The sequence below is a fragment of the Xyrauchen texanus genome, chromosome 28, assembly GCF_025860055.1.
Source record: "Xyrauchen texanus isolate HMW12.3.18 chromosome 28, RBS_HiC_50CHRs, whole genome shotgun sequence".
NCBI lineage: Eukaryota > Metazoa > Chordata > Actinopteri > Cypriniformes > Catostomidae > Xyrauchen > Xyrauchen texanus.
In genome coordinates, this window is record NC_068303.1 from 18,488,360 (window position 1) to 18,505,872 (window position 17,513).

Sequence of the window (17,513 nt, forward strand, 5' to 3'; positions counted from 1 at the left end):
CGGTTCACGTTCGACGGCCAAGCGTACCAGTACAAGGTCCTCCCCTTCGGCATGTCCCTGTCCCCTCGCGTCTTCACGAAGGTCGCAGAGGCAGCCCTTGCCCCACTTCGGGAAGCAGGGTTCCGCATTCTCAACTACCTTGATGACTGGCTCATTCCAGCCCAGTCCTGAGAGTTACTATGCGCTCACAGGGACCAGGTGCTTAGGCGCCTCAGCCATTTAGGGCTTCAAGTCAACTGGAAAAAAGAGCAAGCTCACCCCGGTTCAGAGCATCTCTTTTCTCGGCATGGAGTTAGACTCAGTCTCAATGTTAGCGTGCCTCACCGACGAGCGTAAGTGTTGAAATGCCTCACCGTGGGCACGGCGGTCCCCTTAAAACATTTCCAGAGGCTCCTGGGGCATATGGTGTCCTCCGCGCCAGTCGCGCCGCTGGGTTTGATGCATATGAGACCGATTCAGCACTGGCTCCAGACTGGAGTCCAGAGACAAGCATGGCGCCGCGGCACGCACCGTGTGTTCATCACCCCAGCCTGCCGGCAAATTTTCAAACCTTGGAAAGACCTCTGCTTTCTACGGACAGGAGTCCCCTTGCAGCAGGTGTCCCGACACGCCCTGGTCAACACAGAGGCCTCCAAATTGGGTTGGGGCACCGTGTGCAACGGGCACGCAGCCGCGGGCCGTTGGAAAGAGGCCCCACTGCGCTGACACATCAACTGCCTAGAGTTGTTGACTGTACTTTTTGCCCTGCGGAGGTTTCTCCCACTAATTCAGGGCAAACACGTCTTGATCCGATCAGACAGCACCACCACGGTAGCGTACGCTCCAGTCACATGTCACAACTTGCCCTTCGTCTCCTCCTTTGGAGCCAGCAGCATCTCAAGTCACTGCATGCCACTCACATCCCGGGCAACCTCAACGTGGTAGCGGATGCACTATCACGACAGCGCTTGCCCAGTGGAGAGTGGGGGCTTCACCCCCAGTCGGTCCAGCTGATTTGGGAACGGTTCTGCAAGGCCAAGGTAGTCCTGTTCGCCTCCCGATAAACCTCCAACTGCCCGCTCTCGTACGCCCGAACAGAGGCTCCCCTCGGGGCAGACGCGCTGGCACACAGCTGGCCCGTGGGGTTGTGTAAGTATGCATTTCCCCCAGTGAGCCTGCTTGCACAGGTGCTGTGCCAGTGGCTCCCTATTTGCCCACTCGGACTTGGTTCTCGGATCTCGTTCTCCTCATGACAGCTCCTCCCTGGCAAATCCCCCTGAGGAAGGACCTTCTTTCTCAGGGACGGGGCACGCTCTGGCATCTGCACCAGACCTCTGGAACCTCCACGTCTGGTCCCTGGACGGGATGTGGAAGATCTAGCTGATCTACCACCTGCTGTCATAGACACAATCAACCAAGCCAGAGACCCTTCTACCAGGCAACTTTATGCCCTGAAGTGACCCTTGTTCGCAAATTGGTGTTCTTCCCAGGCTAGCAATTCCTCCCTCCCAATGATGTAGGATCTACCACCGTGCCATTCTCCATGTGACCTAAAAGCCCATGTGATGTATTTCACCACTCTTTACTTCCCCCAATCTGGGCAGGTGTGGTCTCCGCAGGGTCTTTCCCCCTTGAAAGAATAGGGAAACTGGGGAAGATCGCCTTCCCCGATGTGTATGATAGAGTTAAGATGGCCCCAGCCGCTTTAAATCTATGCGAGAAACATAGAGAGAGAGAAGGCGCGGCTGGCTTGGCATGTCGGCTTTTTCCAGATAGATCAGAGATGCAAAAGGCTCTCAAGAGAGACCCCTAGTGTCACTTCTTCGACACAATGTCTCGTTCCCTCCATCAGGGAATGGAGGTTACATCCGTAACCTAGACGTTAGCTCTGTTAGTTTTGTATTATTGCACTGGGAAAATGTGCTCAGTAGATGTTGAAATGTGTAATGATAACTATGGGAGCTCAAACAATCTGTGAACCATGAAGTCAGCATTCCTTGTTGTACAATCCTAAATTTGACAATACATGGAGGCATCAGCACAATCACATCAAAAGCTCTGAAATAATCTGCTTTATATCTGATTGTGTTGTTATTTTAATCACAGATTAATAATGAGGAGGTAAGAGGAGGCATACCAGCAACTGTGGCCACATGCTGTTTTCGCCAATCAAAAAAAAAATGTATGTGCTCAGTTAAAGAGCATCAGCAGGTCTTTTGAATAAACCTGCAAGACAGCTATTATTTAACCTTGTGTCAGTAAAATATTGCAAGATTGCTTCTTTACATTTCCCCCCTCAATTCAATTCTGGGTGGCCAGTTAGGCTTTTGGATGGGTCATTGTGTGTTTGGGATTGCCTTTTTATAAAGATGACTACTTTACCTTCATGGCATACCTGTAGATTTCCAGACATTTGGTTATCAGTGAGTATCATGGGGTGCCAGATTGTCAACGTTAAGTGAAATTTACTTCCACAGTGTATGAATTTTGTGGAGAGGAATGGGATATGGTGATTTTCTTTGTAAGTGTGTGAATTGCTGGAATACCAAAGAGAAAACGGCTCTCTCAGACTGAGATGTAAAATCACTCACAACTCGGCAGCAAAGCTCATCAATCTGCAGTGTTTATGGCATAGTCCCTAATATAAGTCTTCACAGATCAACTATGTCTTAGCAAGTAAGTCACTCTTGGTGCTACAGACATTATTGTGTTAGCTGCTGCCTATCCTGACAGTTGAGTCTTATTAAACTTCTCTCTGCCTGTGCTCAATAGTCCATGTCTTTACCTTGTGCTTCCTCACTTCTCTCTCTCATCTTACTCCTCCTACAGCTCACGGCCTATTGAACACATTAGCACCTGTCCTTTTGGTCCAAGCAAGGTCATCACTGCTTTCTCTCTTACTTAATTTGGCTGTTAAACATTGATTCCCGGTGCTCTCTGCATTCTACAATGGAGAGCCTAAGTGAGCTTCAGAACCCTCTACTGGATAAGAATAGCAAACATATCGTCAAGGCTGACTACGGCTATGGGGGTGACTTCCAAAGCAATCAGTATCAGGAGAACATTATTAATTACTTTGTGACTGGTGGAGGAGGTGGGGGTGGAGGGGTCGGTGGGGTTGGTGTCACAGGAGGAAATGGCAAGGCGAAAGCCCAGCTACTGGACGCCACCTCACTACACCTAGCTGTGGAGGCATTTTACAAGCCTAACTTCATCCTTTACAAGGACGATGGAAGCGGCAAGGGAAAGGATTACAAAAATGAGTGCTGTGAGACCACCTTCATGGAGAAGAAAGAGAATGAAGTAATTGTGGAAACCCCCAGTACAGAGGACCCACAAGAAAAACTCCTAGATGAAAACAATGTGAAAATCCAGACGGTGTCTTACGAGGTAGAGGAAGAGGAATATGTAGAATATGAGGTAAGACACTGAGCCGAACACATGCTGTTTTGTACTGCTGGATTAATTCATTTAGTCCTTGATAGGTGGCCTTAAAGCTTCACAGCTCAATTCTCACAGGGAGCACCAGCTTCTAGTTATAGTCTACACCATAATATGAGACCCTGTCTGGTAAGGCTGCACATTTTTAGCTATTCCTCCAAGGTATCATTTTCCATAATAGCTGTAAAACATGACTTGAAAGTTCCCCCAACATCTGCTGGCTCTGTTGAATCATGTATGAAAACTACCACTAATATTTAATGGTAAGATCTCTAGAGTTAAAGATGATGTAATTTTTTGGTCAAAACACTTTCTCATTTACAAACTTAATAAACAGAGACAAGGGATGTGCAAAACTACCAATTTTCATAATCGACTAGTCCATCGGTTGTTTGAACGACTAGTCAATTTTAAGGATAATAATGTATAATATAGGCTCTGTTCTCAACCAGATGCATTTCAGAGGTATATACAGACTAATTGTAATACCTCAATATGGTTACTAATGGACATTCAACAATTAAAAAGGCTAAATAATTCACAACATCGAACAGTTTAACCTTTCTAACTGCAACTATTTATGTTAGCAGTGTGAGACAGAATCAGCAAAGAGTTTAATCTCTCCACTGCACCTCACAAATATAGAAGTGTTATTCAAAGCAGAGGATTTAACATCCGACTGTGATCGTCTTGTAATGTGTTGTTGATGCAGCGCTATGATGGCTGTAACAGCAGCGGTGCATAAATGGACTAAACTTAAAACATTGAAGAGACATAACTTCTTCACTTTTAAGCACAGCAAGCTATAATCACCCAAAAATGCTCTCCAAGAAGTTATGTCTTTCAACTTTAAACCACCACCACTAAAAATAATGTTAGTAGAAGACCCCACTAATCAACTAGTCAGTTACTGGCAGTGATGTAAAGTAACGAAATATAAATTCTGTACTTAAGTAGCTTTTTTTTTATTTTTTATTTAACTTTCTTGAGTAATGAAATTTGTTGCAACTTTTACTTTGCTAAATGTTTTAGCCAAACAAATAATTTTTACTCTGATACGGACCCTCTCGTTGCTCGTTACCTGGATTACAAAATGTTTGTTTTATTATTTGTGGAAAAGAGCGCAGAGAGCAGCTGATAAACAGAGCGCAGTGTGTTTGATTGACATCAGCCAGCGCGAGCACAGACAATCAGCGCATGTGCTCATGTAGTTTGTCAGACCTGCGAGGCATGCTAAACTAAACACTTCCAAACACACAGATAAGATGTAATTTACCTTAGCTTTGTACAAACATGATGGACTGAATGTATTCATCACTGTATATAAACCACAGAATATTGTTTTAACCACATGATTTTGCTTTATTCATGAATGATGATGAATGGAAAACTGGGTGCCATATCGACTCAATTTTGTACCCTCTTGCTGTTTCTCAGCTGCTTTTAGACTCTCACATGTGTGCGTATATCTGTGTGTGTTTAAAGATCACTTATGTCGAGTTACCACCCATCCATGTTCTCCCAGAGTCGTCCCAGGTTTTGGCCATCTGTCCTGGAAAAATAAATTCCATTCACAAAATGTCCTGGAATTTTAACATTTTCCTGACACGCTGTCGCACATATGACCATTTGTTTATGTGTACACTATTCAAGAAGGCTGATCGAATGTGCTCTCCTAAAAGGGTCTTTCATATGAATCTTTAGAAAGTCTGATTCTTTGCAGTGAATCAGTTCGTTTGGACAATTCATGTATATAAAGCTTTCCTAAACTGCCCACTCCCTTTGACATAAAGCATTGGGGAGTTTGATTCATTTGAGTGAATTGTTCGTTTGGAGGATTCATGTACACAAACCGCATTAAAGGATTTGAGTTTCATGCAGAATACGCTACGCATTAATTAAAGTTATATTTACGATTCTGGACCTTTCAGCATTTCACAATGAACGTGGCTCCATGCTGAGCACCACCGGAGCGCACAGCAGTTATCTCATGATATTAAAGACGATCTCAATGTGGTGATCTGGACTTCTGCAGCCCAAACTATGTGGTCTGCCTTCATGATATGTACTATGATGTATTGTTACAGTACTTTCTAAAACATAAAAAAATGCATGAATTTTAAAATATTGTTGACGAAACCATGTTTATATATATATATATATATATATATATATATATATATATATATATATATATATATATATATATGTGTATTACAATACGCATTAAACTAATGAGTTTGTACGTAATCTATGGGGGAAATCTACTATGCACTTCTCTTTATAATTTGTAGGTAAAGTGTATGTGTTGCGTTCATTTAAATAAGTACATTTCAAATCAAAGTATCTCATCAGAATTGCTAATGATCTGGTTTACACAATTCAAATTGGATACTTAAAGTCTTAGAAATACTGTACATTTGTGCAAGGCATAAATAACATCTCTTTGACATTGAAATTTGTGTATTCTACAGTTTTAAGACCCCTCTTTTCCTCCTCCTTGGAAATGATAAAGTCAACCTCTAGAGACACCTCTGTTACAATTTTTATTCCGTGTTGTGTAATATATCTTGTGTTTTAAAGTAAAGTGTAAACTGTGCCTTAGTTTTCCCCAAAGTTGGAGAAAGCAAATACATTTCTGAGCTACTTGTTTGAGGGGATTGGCGGCAGATCTTGTTTGGCTGATTTATTTTTGTGGGAGAGAGGAATTAACAGTCCTAATGTTTTATTTTGGAAGTCAAAGCATATTATGAAAGGAGTATTGTTATCTCCCTAAACCACAATTGAATGCCTTTTTAAAGACAAATTAGGGCCTTTTTTTTATCAACACTGAGGATCAATCATCCAGACAGGATGAAAAGGGAATGTTGCACTCTAAATGGGAAAGTTTTCTAAATGTCTATATTGTGTTATTTTCAGAGATTGTCATCAGTGAATATTAACTTCAGAATCCTCAATGAGCTTCCTTTTAATGAAATGAACATGATTATGGTCATAATAATTATGTTGATTATCATGCTCATCATCCCCTCCATGCAGAGTAATAAATGTTGTTATTTTTGGAATATGTTGAACTTAAATGGAAGTTTTATATGATTTTTTTAAAAAGTGTGTTTGTGTATATCTTGTGTGTTAAAGTAAAGTGTGAACTGTGTTTTCCCCAATCTTGGAGAAACCATACATTTCACAGATTCTTGTTTGAGAGGATTGTGGCAGATCTTGTTTGACTAACTCTTTTTTTAGTGGAAAAGAGGCATTAATAGTCCTAGTGTTTCATTTTGAAAGTCAAAGGATATTTGAAAGCAGCATTTTTATCTCCATAAACCCCTATTTAATGCCTTTAAAACCAATTTAGGGCCTTTTCCTTGGATCTAATTTTCTATCAGAAAGAATGCACTGAAGATCAATTATCCAGACAGGATGAAAAGGTAATGTTGCACTCTAAATGGGAAAGTGCTCTAAATGTCAAAAATTTGTTATTTTCAGAGATTGTAATTAGTGAATAAAACTTAAGGATCCTCAATGAGCTTCCTTTTAATAATATGGTAATAATAATTATGTTTTTGTTTTATTTTGTGTGTGTGCATGTACAGTATATATAAGCAATAAGGCACATATTATATTGTGGAAATCACAATATAAAGTCAGGGCTTTGTTAGACATGACATGCAGCCTTGAGTGCCTTAATGCTTTTGTACTCTGGCTACTACATAAACCATAAAATTCTTGAACTGAATATTGCAGTGCAACCGCTGTAGGTGCTGCGCAGTGATATGCTGAATAGGTGTTTTATGTCATCGTTGTTTAGATATTGTGTATTTTAGCACTGTGGGAATGCTGTTTTGAATAATCAGCATTCAGGACCGGAACTATCTATTATATCAAAATTCATTTTAGGGTGGGCATTTTGTCCTATGTAGAGCAAACAAATCCTTTGCATAGAGTTACCTTGATAGACAAAACCATGCGCTGTAAACTTTAATGAGAAATATCACTCACCAAAAGTTGAGGAATTACTTAACCTATTATTTTAACCATTAAGAGGTCTATTTTCATCATTGAGTCACAAATTGTATTCCAATTAAGTATATGGTTTCAATTATGGTAATTTGTGCAAGCCCTGAGCCTATCTATAGTGTTGAATTGTACAGCTAAAAAATGCCATAATCTTTTTGCCACTCATATGATAACATCCACCATTACCAAACCATCTGTGTTTCTAAGCTTTCAAATGAATGGTTGTTTGGAGGTTGTGATGGCTATTTGTATATTCATTATATTCAGGAAAAGTTTTAAGAGAATATGAAGCAATATTTTTAGTTTGATTGGCCAAACTTTCTTTTAGAGGAATAATTTAAAGGTTAAGTGTCTGGATTCTGTACATTACCAAACAGAATTGTAAAATTAGGACTATTTTCAATCAGGTTTCTTGAACACTCCACTGTCTTCTATTAGTGAGACAAACAGATAGTCCTGCTCCGAACTCATGCCATTGAATGAGACAATGCTACAATTTTGGGCTGGTTGGGATGCTCAAACAGGCAGAGCAATCTTTCTCAAATTCGATTCCCTGTGGAAAACCGAAAAAAAAAAAAAAAAATTCAAAGTGCTTTTTAGCAAAAGTGGCACAGGGACATACTTCTGTCTTTGCTTTGGGGTTTTTAAACTTTAATTTACTAGGCATAAGAACACTTATGAAATAAGTAAACACTTTTACTAAGATGAAATAACAGAAAAGGCTGCACTGGATTTTCTGTGTACTGTTGAATATGGTCAAACTGTCTAGATTTCTTTCTTCTCTAAACAAACACAAACAGCTGAAATGTAGTGGCCAGGCCGATAATCGGATACGATATTCCTAACTGTTCTAATTATCGGAATCATTATTTTTGTCTGATCAGATTGCTGATAAAAATGCTCTGATGCCACCGCCTCTCTCTGATAGGTTACTGCTGGTAGGCTGGCTCAATGTCACACCCACAGTATTATCGGATTGGATATATGTCACGAGTAAATGGCCAATCAACACTGTAATCCGTGTTCGTGGGGGAGAGGTGGGAAAGAGAAAAGCAGCGAGAGAAATATGCATTACTGAGAGGACAAGTTTTCAAAGCTAAGAATGCAGATACTGAAATTGCAATAAACATCACAATACCCTGGATTTTTTTCCATCCAGACCACGAGACATTATGACAAAGTTCCCCTTCTGTCACTCACTCGGTCTTCCTTGGGAGCATCGCGTACCTCTGAACTTGAGAGAGCGCGTTCTCTCGCTCTGCACGCTGTGCAGTCCACGCCCCTGGGCGCTTCGACAGAGATTTCACTGCCTCAAAGAGTGTTTTCCTCTCCTTTTCAGGATGCGTCTTTTTAAAGATGACCTTCCACCTCTATGTAGTTCCTGGATGCGGTCGATATCTCTCCAAGGCCGATGGCCACAGACGCTGCCTCGTGTGCCTGGGCAGCGATCACAATGAGGCGGCGTTTGTGGATGATTCATGTACTCATTGCGAGAACATGACCATTGCCTCGTGACAAGCCAGCATTCTCCCTTAAGCCTCCGGAATTGACTACATCGCCGCTGCATCGGAGAGCATCCAGGCATCTGATGCAGAGGACTCAACTGGGCTGCTGCCTTCTGGCAAGCCCGCCCAGTCTCAGTCAGCAGGAACTGCCCTCTGCCACCGAGGGCGTTTCCCAGTGGTCTCCCTGTGGCTGCAACTTAGGGCTGGGAGGAGAATCTGGTGTTCTTTTTTTGTTTTCGATGCATACCCAAGGGGCTGCAGTACCCACATGTTCCAAAAAATAGTTTTTTTCTCACTCCCTGGGTCACACAGCCAGTTTTTACAGTTTTCATTATCACGACAGCCGGACACTGAACATTTGAAGCTAGAATGCGGGCCTCCTGCCTTCACGCACCTGGCCGTGGCACACTCACAGCCAGGCGGTTGTGATGACTCACGAGGATGGCCTCCCTTCTCCCCTGTCACTGACTGGTCCTATGGTGGGTATGCAGTGCAAGCTAAGTGCCAAGGTAATTGAGGCACCTTGCCGTGGCATCCCCTGCTTCACCCCGCCACGAGGCCCCACCTGTAGGTACATGATTGATGCATTAGTGCCCCTCTTTCGGAGCTTGGAGGCATGGCTAGCACTCCCCAACCCATTGTGATGACTAGTCAGGACCATCCGACTCGGCTATTCGATTCAGTTTGCCATGCGCCCGCCCAGGTTCAGCGGCATCCGCTTCACCTCGATGAAAGGCGAGAACGCCGCCATCCTATGTGCAGAGATCGCAGTCCTTCTGCAGAAGGGCGCGATAGAGCCTGTGCCTCCAGCCGAGATGAAGAAATAGTTCTACAGCCCTTACTTCATCGTGCCAAAGAAAGGCAGTGGGTTGCAGCCAATCATGGACCTGCGAGTTCTGAAGTGGGCCTTACACAGACTCCTGTTCAAGCTGCTGACACAGAAACACATTTTGGTGTGCATCCGGCATTAAGATTTATTCACGGCGGTAGACCTTAAGGACACATACTTCCACGTCTCGGTTTTACAGGCCCTTTTCTGTGGCCTGTCCCTGTCACCTGGGAACAGCCCTTGCCCCGTTAAGGGAAGTGGGCATTCACATCCTCAATTAACTCGACGATTGGCTGATTCTAGCTCACGCTCGAAACCTGTTGTTTGCAGTCACGGACCTAGTGCTCAAGCACCTCAGCCAGTTGGGCCTTCAGGTCAACTGGGAAAAGAGCAAGCTCTCCCCGGTTCAGAGCATCTATTTTCTCATGATGGAGTAAGACTCAGTCTCTATGATAGCGTGCCACACGAGCAAGCATGCGCAGTGGGTGCTGAACAGCCTGCAGCCATTAAGGCGGAGAAATGTGGTCCCACTGAAACATTTTTAGAGGCTCCTGGGGCATATGGCGTCCTCGGCGGTGGTCACACCGCTTGGGTTGATGCATATGAGATCGCTCCAGCACTGGCTTCAGAATCGAGTCCTGAGATTGGCATGGCGCTGTGGCACACATTGCGATGCCATCAAGCTGATCTGCCGCCACTTGTTCAGCACTTGGACAGACCTTGTATTTCTGCAGGCAGGAGTAACCTTACAGCAAGTGTCCAGGCACGTTGTGGTTATGACAGATGCCTCCAAGCTAGGCTGGGGCGCCGTGTGCACAGGCAGATGCTGGCTCCTGGAGAGGACCTCTAATGCTTTGACAGATCAACTGCCTCGAGTTGCTGGCGGTATTGCTGGCCCTGCGGAGGCTTTTGCCATTGATCTAGGTCAAGCACATTTTGGTCTGTCAACACGGCCGACAACACGGCAACGGTAGCATTCTCCCTTGAGCCCCTGGAATTGGATGACTACATCGCTGCTGCATCGGAGAGCATCCAGGCATCTGACGCAGAGGACTCAACTGGGCTGCTACCCGCAGAAATGCAAGGTCTGTCCAAGTGCTGAACAAGTGGTGGCAGATAAGCTTGATGGCATCGCGATGTGTGCACCATGCAAATCTCAGGACTCGATTCTGAAGCCAGTGCTTCGTAGCCAGGCCCAGCACGTGTGCTAGGATGACCTGTACTGGGGTAGGTGCTCCACATGTGCTTGTTACCTGTGGTAACCCCCTCTGATGTATTTTCCAAGTTACTGTTTCCCTGTCAGTAGATCCGTGTCTCCCTTGGGCAGAGTTCGCTTTGCCACCGGTCGCCATGTTTGTAGAGCTCCTCCCCTTTGGGTAGGACCTACCATGGCACCTCTTCCACGTACGGCTGTTAAGCCCATGTGACGTATCTGCGACATGTTAACCTGTCTTAAAATACCTTCCCTGACGCAAATACATTTGGCCCTAGCCGAAAGATTTTTCACTCTGTGGTGATAAAAAAGTTCCCATAGTATTCCCATAGTAGCTACATATACACCCCCCCTCCCGGGTGTGAGAAACTATGCAATTTTCTTGGGGCGTTGGGGGAGGCTACGTGCTGACCGAGTGCACTTGCTATAAGGCACGCAGCGGCTTGTTGCACCTGCATTGGCAGTTGCTGGTTTGATCCCCACAGCCACCACCATTGTGTCCTTGAGCAAGACACTTAACTCCAGGTTGCTCCGGGGGGATTGTTCCTGTAATAAGTGCACTGTAAGTCGCTTTGGAAAAAGCATCTGCTAAATGCATAAATGTAAATGTAATAGGTTATTATGGTCTGGACATTTGGTGTGATGTTGAGACCTAATTACATTTTGTGTTGGAGTTTGTTTTAGTGTAATTTGTGACACTAACATTTTTATTTTTACTTAAAATGTATATTGGCCCCAAATATCGTTATCAGCCTCCTTGATTATACTAATAATTATCAGTCGATCCCTACTTAAATGTGGCTACTAAAAAATATGCCCCCTTTGAGAGAGAAAAAAAGATGAATAAGTCTTCAACCCCTAAATATACTGAAACTTTGATGCTCTTGCAATTCCCAGGGAATATGGCAAAAAATATATTGCAAAATAAGTTTACCACTTCTAAAAGAACTTTGCAGGGAATCAGTTATGATAAAAATGATCTACAGTCCCAAAAGCATATAATGCAACCCTACATATTTCTCTTAAAAGCATGTAAGGTCCCAGCTGGGTTATTGTGGACTGCAACAGACACAAAATGTTTTGGTTTACTGAAACCAATGTTTTCTGTCTCATTATGTGAAAAATCTGACTTAAAAACTGTCTACTCATGTTACCACAGCATCTCATACGATGCTCTGTAGTCTAAATGAAAAGCTCTGGCAACAGGCAATTAATTATTTAAATTATTAAGACCTACAGAACTCTGTGAACACTTACCCATTCTTAATCTCATTACTGCTGCATTGTGGCCGAGAGGAAATACACTCAGTTCCCAGGTGATCTAAGGCTATTTACACAGGCTGGAGATAAATGAGCTCACTGTGTATTCTGTAGAAAATTAATTTATCATAACTGTTGATGGATGGGTTAGCAAGAGTAAACATTGCAAAAGGAATTAATGTGCTAATGTACCTTTGTTAGGAGGTTTCATATATCAATTACAAGAGGTTTTCCAAGGCCAAGATGAGTGATTTGTGTGGTATTGAATCAAATAGATCCCAAGTACACATAAATTACTACAACTGCCTTGAGCGGTTGAGAAAAATATTTTTTTGCCCTCTATCAACAGGGCAGATTGTACACATTTTAACATATTCAGATAAATCAATAAATCCTGGAATTGAAAAGTATTTAATTTGGAAATATGACTTATGAGAAAATGTATGGTATGGAATCATCTTTCCTTTCACTTTGGCAGTTTACATGCCACCATTTCATGACTATTTGCTTTGTGATTGAGAATCCCACCATAGTCCTTGAACACAGGTCATGTCATGCTCAAGTGTGGTCTCAGGGTCTATAAATCAGCCAAGGTTATTAACAGCTCAGTAAGTCTGTATTTTTTATTTGTCGGGCATGTACTTGCCGTTAATCAAACCACCTAATGAATTATATCCTCATGACCTGCTTCTGAAATACTGCCAGCACCTAACATGACACAACTTAAGTACTCTCTGCAATGAACAGTTAGAACTGTCTATAAACAGTTCTATTAAAAATGCATGCAGCTATTTTCGACATGCTATCATGCCTGCTGGGACAATGACCTCCCAACGACATCACTTATGCAGTTATTTGCCCCTTTGTAGAAATATAATTGCCTCTGAGATCTTTTTACTTGACAGCTCTTTTATTTGATTTTATATTTATTGCCATCAGAGTTCTGTATGGGAAGAAGATATTCAATATACTGTATATCTTAATAAATATAGATTTGCACTGAAATGGCTTTTTTTTTAATCAGTGGAACCATCAGCCAAATCGCTTCAAAATGTTTAAGGTAGTAAATACATACAAATTAATGAAGCCATGTTTTCAACAGTTTTCACTAAATAAACACAAGGGAGAAAATGTTTTATTTATATTCTTACACACTCTCATGGTGAAATTGTAAGGAGTCATATGACTTTTCTAAATGTGGCTAATTCATATGATATCGTACGATGAATCTCGTATTAATTCATATGACTTTCACAACAGCCACTGACGTCGCTGGACATCGTTTCCATCTAATACATGACAATTCTGTCACACACAACAGCTTCCTATCATGTTTACACACTCGACTGATTGGTTAGGCTTAGAAAAGTGGTTTGGGAAAGGGCATAATATTAATAAGCATGTCCTTAATGCCTTATGTGCGAAACTCACGCTTACGCATTTCACATCCGGGCATTTGCATGTGATAAAATTTTACAAATTTATCAGAACGAGTTCATACAAAATAGCCAACTTGTAAAATATGTATGAATTTTAATGAGACTGGGTTGTATATTCACCAATAACAATAGATAATCAGGGTTTTTCTTGGGTCAAAAATTGTCTTCGGTGGTGACTGACCTATATAGTCATACAGATGCTCGAAGTTGGTTTATTGCATAATTGCATTGAATTAATATAAAGGCTTAACCTAAATACTTATTTGCCCTTTTTTCACCATCTAAGTAAATGGAACCTTTTTAAATTTAATGCTGAATTGTTTTTGTTTTTTTTATTTTAAAGGTGTTTTGTGAAATCAAGCTTAAGTTACACCTTATTTCCATCATTTATTTTTTAGAAAGACTAGCTACATTGGCCTAAACACAGAAATGAAGAATCATTCATTTTACCCATGCTTATGGCACTGTACTACTGTAAATATAAGGTCAAGAACATAAAGGGGTTTAAACAGGGGTTTAGCAATCATTTCACATGTGAGGGGGACAGAACAATTAGCGCAAGACGAACATAAGTATCTCAATCGATATTTTATTTGACCAGTGAATTTTAACTTTTGCATTTACACATTTAGGCATTTGCTGTATGAAAGACACAGCTTAAACACATTTTCCTTGTGTAAAAAGTGCAGGGGATGAACTTTTGTTTTATTGTAAGTAAGGGGGACAAGTCCCCTGCATCCCCCATGTATTCTATGCCCATGGGTTTAAAGTCTGAACATTCAAGACTTATCAACAAATTATGGAAAAGTTTTGCTCCCTTCTAATATACTGTATGTTCTGTTCGAATTATGTTTAATATTAGGAAATAAACTGGCCTCGTTTATGTTGTGTTCTGTGTAATTGCACTAGAGGGCACTAGGGAGTGCAAGAGAAGAGGAAGAAAAAAGAGGAATAGGAGAAGTAGTGCAAATAGTGATGGTTGATATGAGTTCGTAAAATAAAGAAGTTAATAATCCTACTTACCTCGTCAAATGCGTTGATGTCCTAGAGTTCACTGTTTGCTTGCATATTAATACCAACATACAACAATTGGCGACGATGGCGAGTCTTCCCACACCTGCTCCGTTCCTGCCATGTGCTTCTGATCCACCGATACCCTTCTGCACGTGGAAAAGAATCTTCGAGAACTACATGCTGGCTATTAATGCATCAGGAGATTCCTGGACGGCTGCTCGAAGACGCGCAGTTCTTTTACATTGCCTGGGGACAGAAGGACAACGTATTTTCTACACTTTGCCGAATACGGTACGACTTATGTTGACGCAATGTCTGCTTTGGAAGCGCACTTCATTCCGAAAGTCAATGTTGTTGTTGCACGTCACCAGTTCAGACAGAGAGCTCAACGTGCGGATGAAACGATTCCGCAATATACTTCAGCGTTACGAGAATTGGCAGTCAATTGTGCTTATGGTACAGTAGAGGATGAAATGATTCGGGATCAGCTCATCGAGAAAGCGTACGCTGCAACAGTGCGCGAGAAACTTTTACTGGACCAGCCCGCTTCGTTGGAGGCTGCTGTTACTGTTGCGAGCAAGCGTTGCACAACGTGAATTTACTTCGAGATACTGCTCCGGTACAGGCGGTGAGTTCAAAGACTTATCATTATCAATCGACTAACGTTACACAAGACAGACCTAAAGCTAAAACGAGTAAGTTTACTGCGTCACAGCGTGCTTGCTACAGATGTGGCTCTAATAAGCACTTGGCAAACTCATCTGATTGTCCAGCATCTAAAGCTAAATGTAATTCATGTGGCAAAACAGGACATTTTGCCAAAGTATGCCGTTCGACAACATCTGTTCGCGCGGTTCTGCCCGAAGTACAAATATGCACTATGAACTGTGCAAATTCTGACGACAGGATTAAGTGTTGTGTGCACATTTCTACTGACACAGGGCAGTCTATGGAGCCCGAGTTTGTTGTGGATACAGGCTCTGTAGTTTTGATTTTGCCAGAGAATTTGTACAGGCATTATTTCAGTACATCTCCACTGTCTGCGCCGAGTGTCCAATTGGTCACGTACATGAGAGGACCTATTCCAATCCTAGGATGTCTCACAGCTAATGTGTCATTGCATGGGGTGTCTGCTACCGTTCCAGTCTACATTGTGAAAAACGGATCTGTCTTATTAGGCATGGATGTACTTAAAGCACTGAAATGTACGATTAACCATGACTGTACTGTTGCTGTTTCTACTACCTCTGCTTCAGTTCACAGTGTTGCGAATACTGAGCCTGTGGGGTGTGTGAAAGGCTTCATGCACAAGGTCAGAGCTCATGATGATGCAGTTCTAGTTCAACAAAAACTCCGTCGACTTCCCTTTTCTGTACGTAATGCAGTCTCAGAGGAACTACAATCTCTTCTGAATCAAGGTATTATCAAGCAAATTGATGCTTCTCCCTGGGTTTCGCCCATAGTAGTCACTACAAAGAAAGGAGGAAAAATTAGACTTTGTGTTGATCTTCGTGAATCGAACAAAGCACTACTAGTTGACAAACACCCATTACCCCATATGGATGAGCTGTTGAGTGAGTTGAGGGGTGCAGCTGTATTTTCGACTATTGATCTAACATGCGCGTACCATCAACTACCCTTACATGCTGACAGCCGTGACTTCACTGCCTTCATCACGCATGAGGGTCTTTTCAGATTCCGTCGTGTTCCTTACGGATTAGCGTCTGTTCCTTCAGCATTCCAGAAAATGATGGAGACGGTGCTAAAAGGTGTTCCGGGTGTACGAAACTATTTGGACGATATAATAGTTTACTCTGCTTCACAGATTGAACATGACAAAACTCTTCACACTGTCATTCAAAAATTGACAGATGCGGGTTTGACACTAAACATGCAGAAGTGCACATTCAACAAGACTCCCCTCAAATTCCTGGGACATGTGATCTCAAAGGAAGGAATCTTACCAGATACTGCTCACATCGAAGCTATAGCCGATGCTCCTACTCCACACGACGTATCTGCTCTTCGTCCATTCCTTGGATTGATCTCGTGGTACAGTAAATTCTTCCCAAACTTTGCCACGGAGGTGGAACCCTTATGTGCTCTTCTGAGAAATGCCCCTGAAACTTTGTTCGAATGGACTGCAGAAGCAGATCGCTGCTTTAACAAAATGAAAGCTGTTCTAGTGGAGAGCCCAGTGCTTGCACGTTTTGACCCTTCTCTTCCTACTATCGTGTCAACTGATGCTTCGGACTATGGGCTTGGTGGAGTACTGACTCAACTCCATGCAGATGGTGTAGAGCGCACTGTCGCTTTTGCGTCACGTACACTAAGCGCAGCCGAGAGAAAATACTCTACAGTGGAAAAAGAGGCTTTAGCTTGCGTGTTCGCGGTAGAGAAATGGCGCCCATACTTATGGGGTCATCACTTTACGTTACGTACTGACCACAAAGCATTAACTACTTTGCTGGCTACAAAAAGAATTGGACGTGCTGGAATGAGAGTAGCCAGATGGTCAGCCCGGTTGCTGTGTTTTTCGTACGACATTGAATACCGCCCTGGCGCTCAAAACCAGGCCGCAGATTGCTTATCAAGAATACCCTTACCAGTGATGAATGAGAACATTGAGGACCCAGAAATGGTTGCCGCAGTCTTTTCAGGGTTACATTCAGTGTCCATGGAGGATTTCACAAAAGCTTCCGAATCTTGTTCTGAGCTGTGTTTACTTAGAACGCAAATACTGAATGGCTGGCCACACAACAAGAAGGATGTAGATCCAGCTCTATCATCATTCTTTTTCATTCGTGATGAACTGT

At 42.5% G+C, this 17,513-nt stretch overlaps 1 protein-coding gene across 3 annotated transcripts in view; it reads left to right on the forward strand.

The window, feature by feature from the left end:
* Positions 1–17,513, forward strand: part of LOC127622202 (synapse differentiation-inducing gene protein 1-like) — a 48,907-nt gene that overhangs the window by 7,061 nt on the left and 24,333 nt on the right. For all 3 annotated transcript variants that reach the window (XM_052096210.1, XM_052096208.1, XM_052096209.1), the window contains exon 2: positions 2,809–3,399. In XM_052096210.1, the coding sequence (XP_051952170.1) occupies positions 2,929–3,399 (471 nt within the window). In that variant the 5' untranslated portion in view covers positions 2,809–2,928. The remainder of the gene's footprint in view (positions 1–2,808; positions 3,400–17,513) is intronic.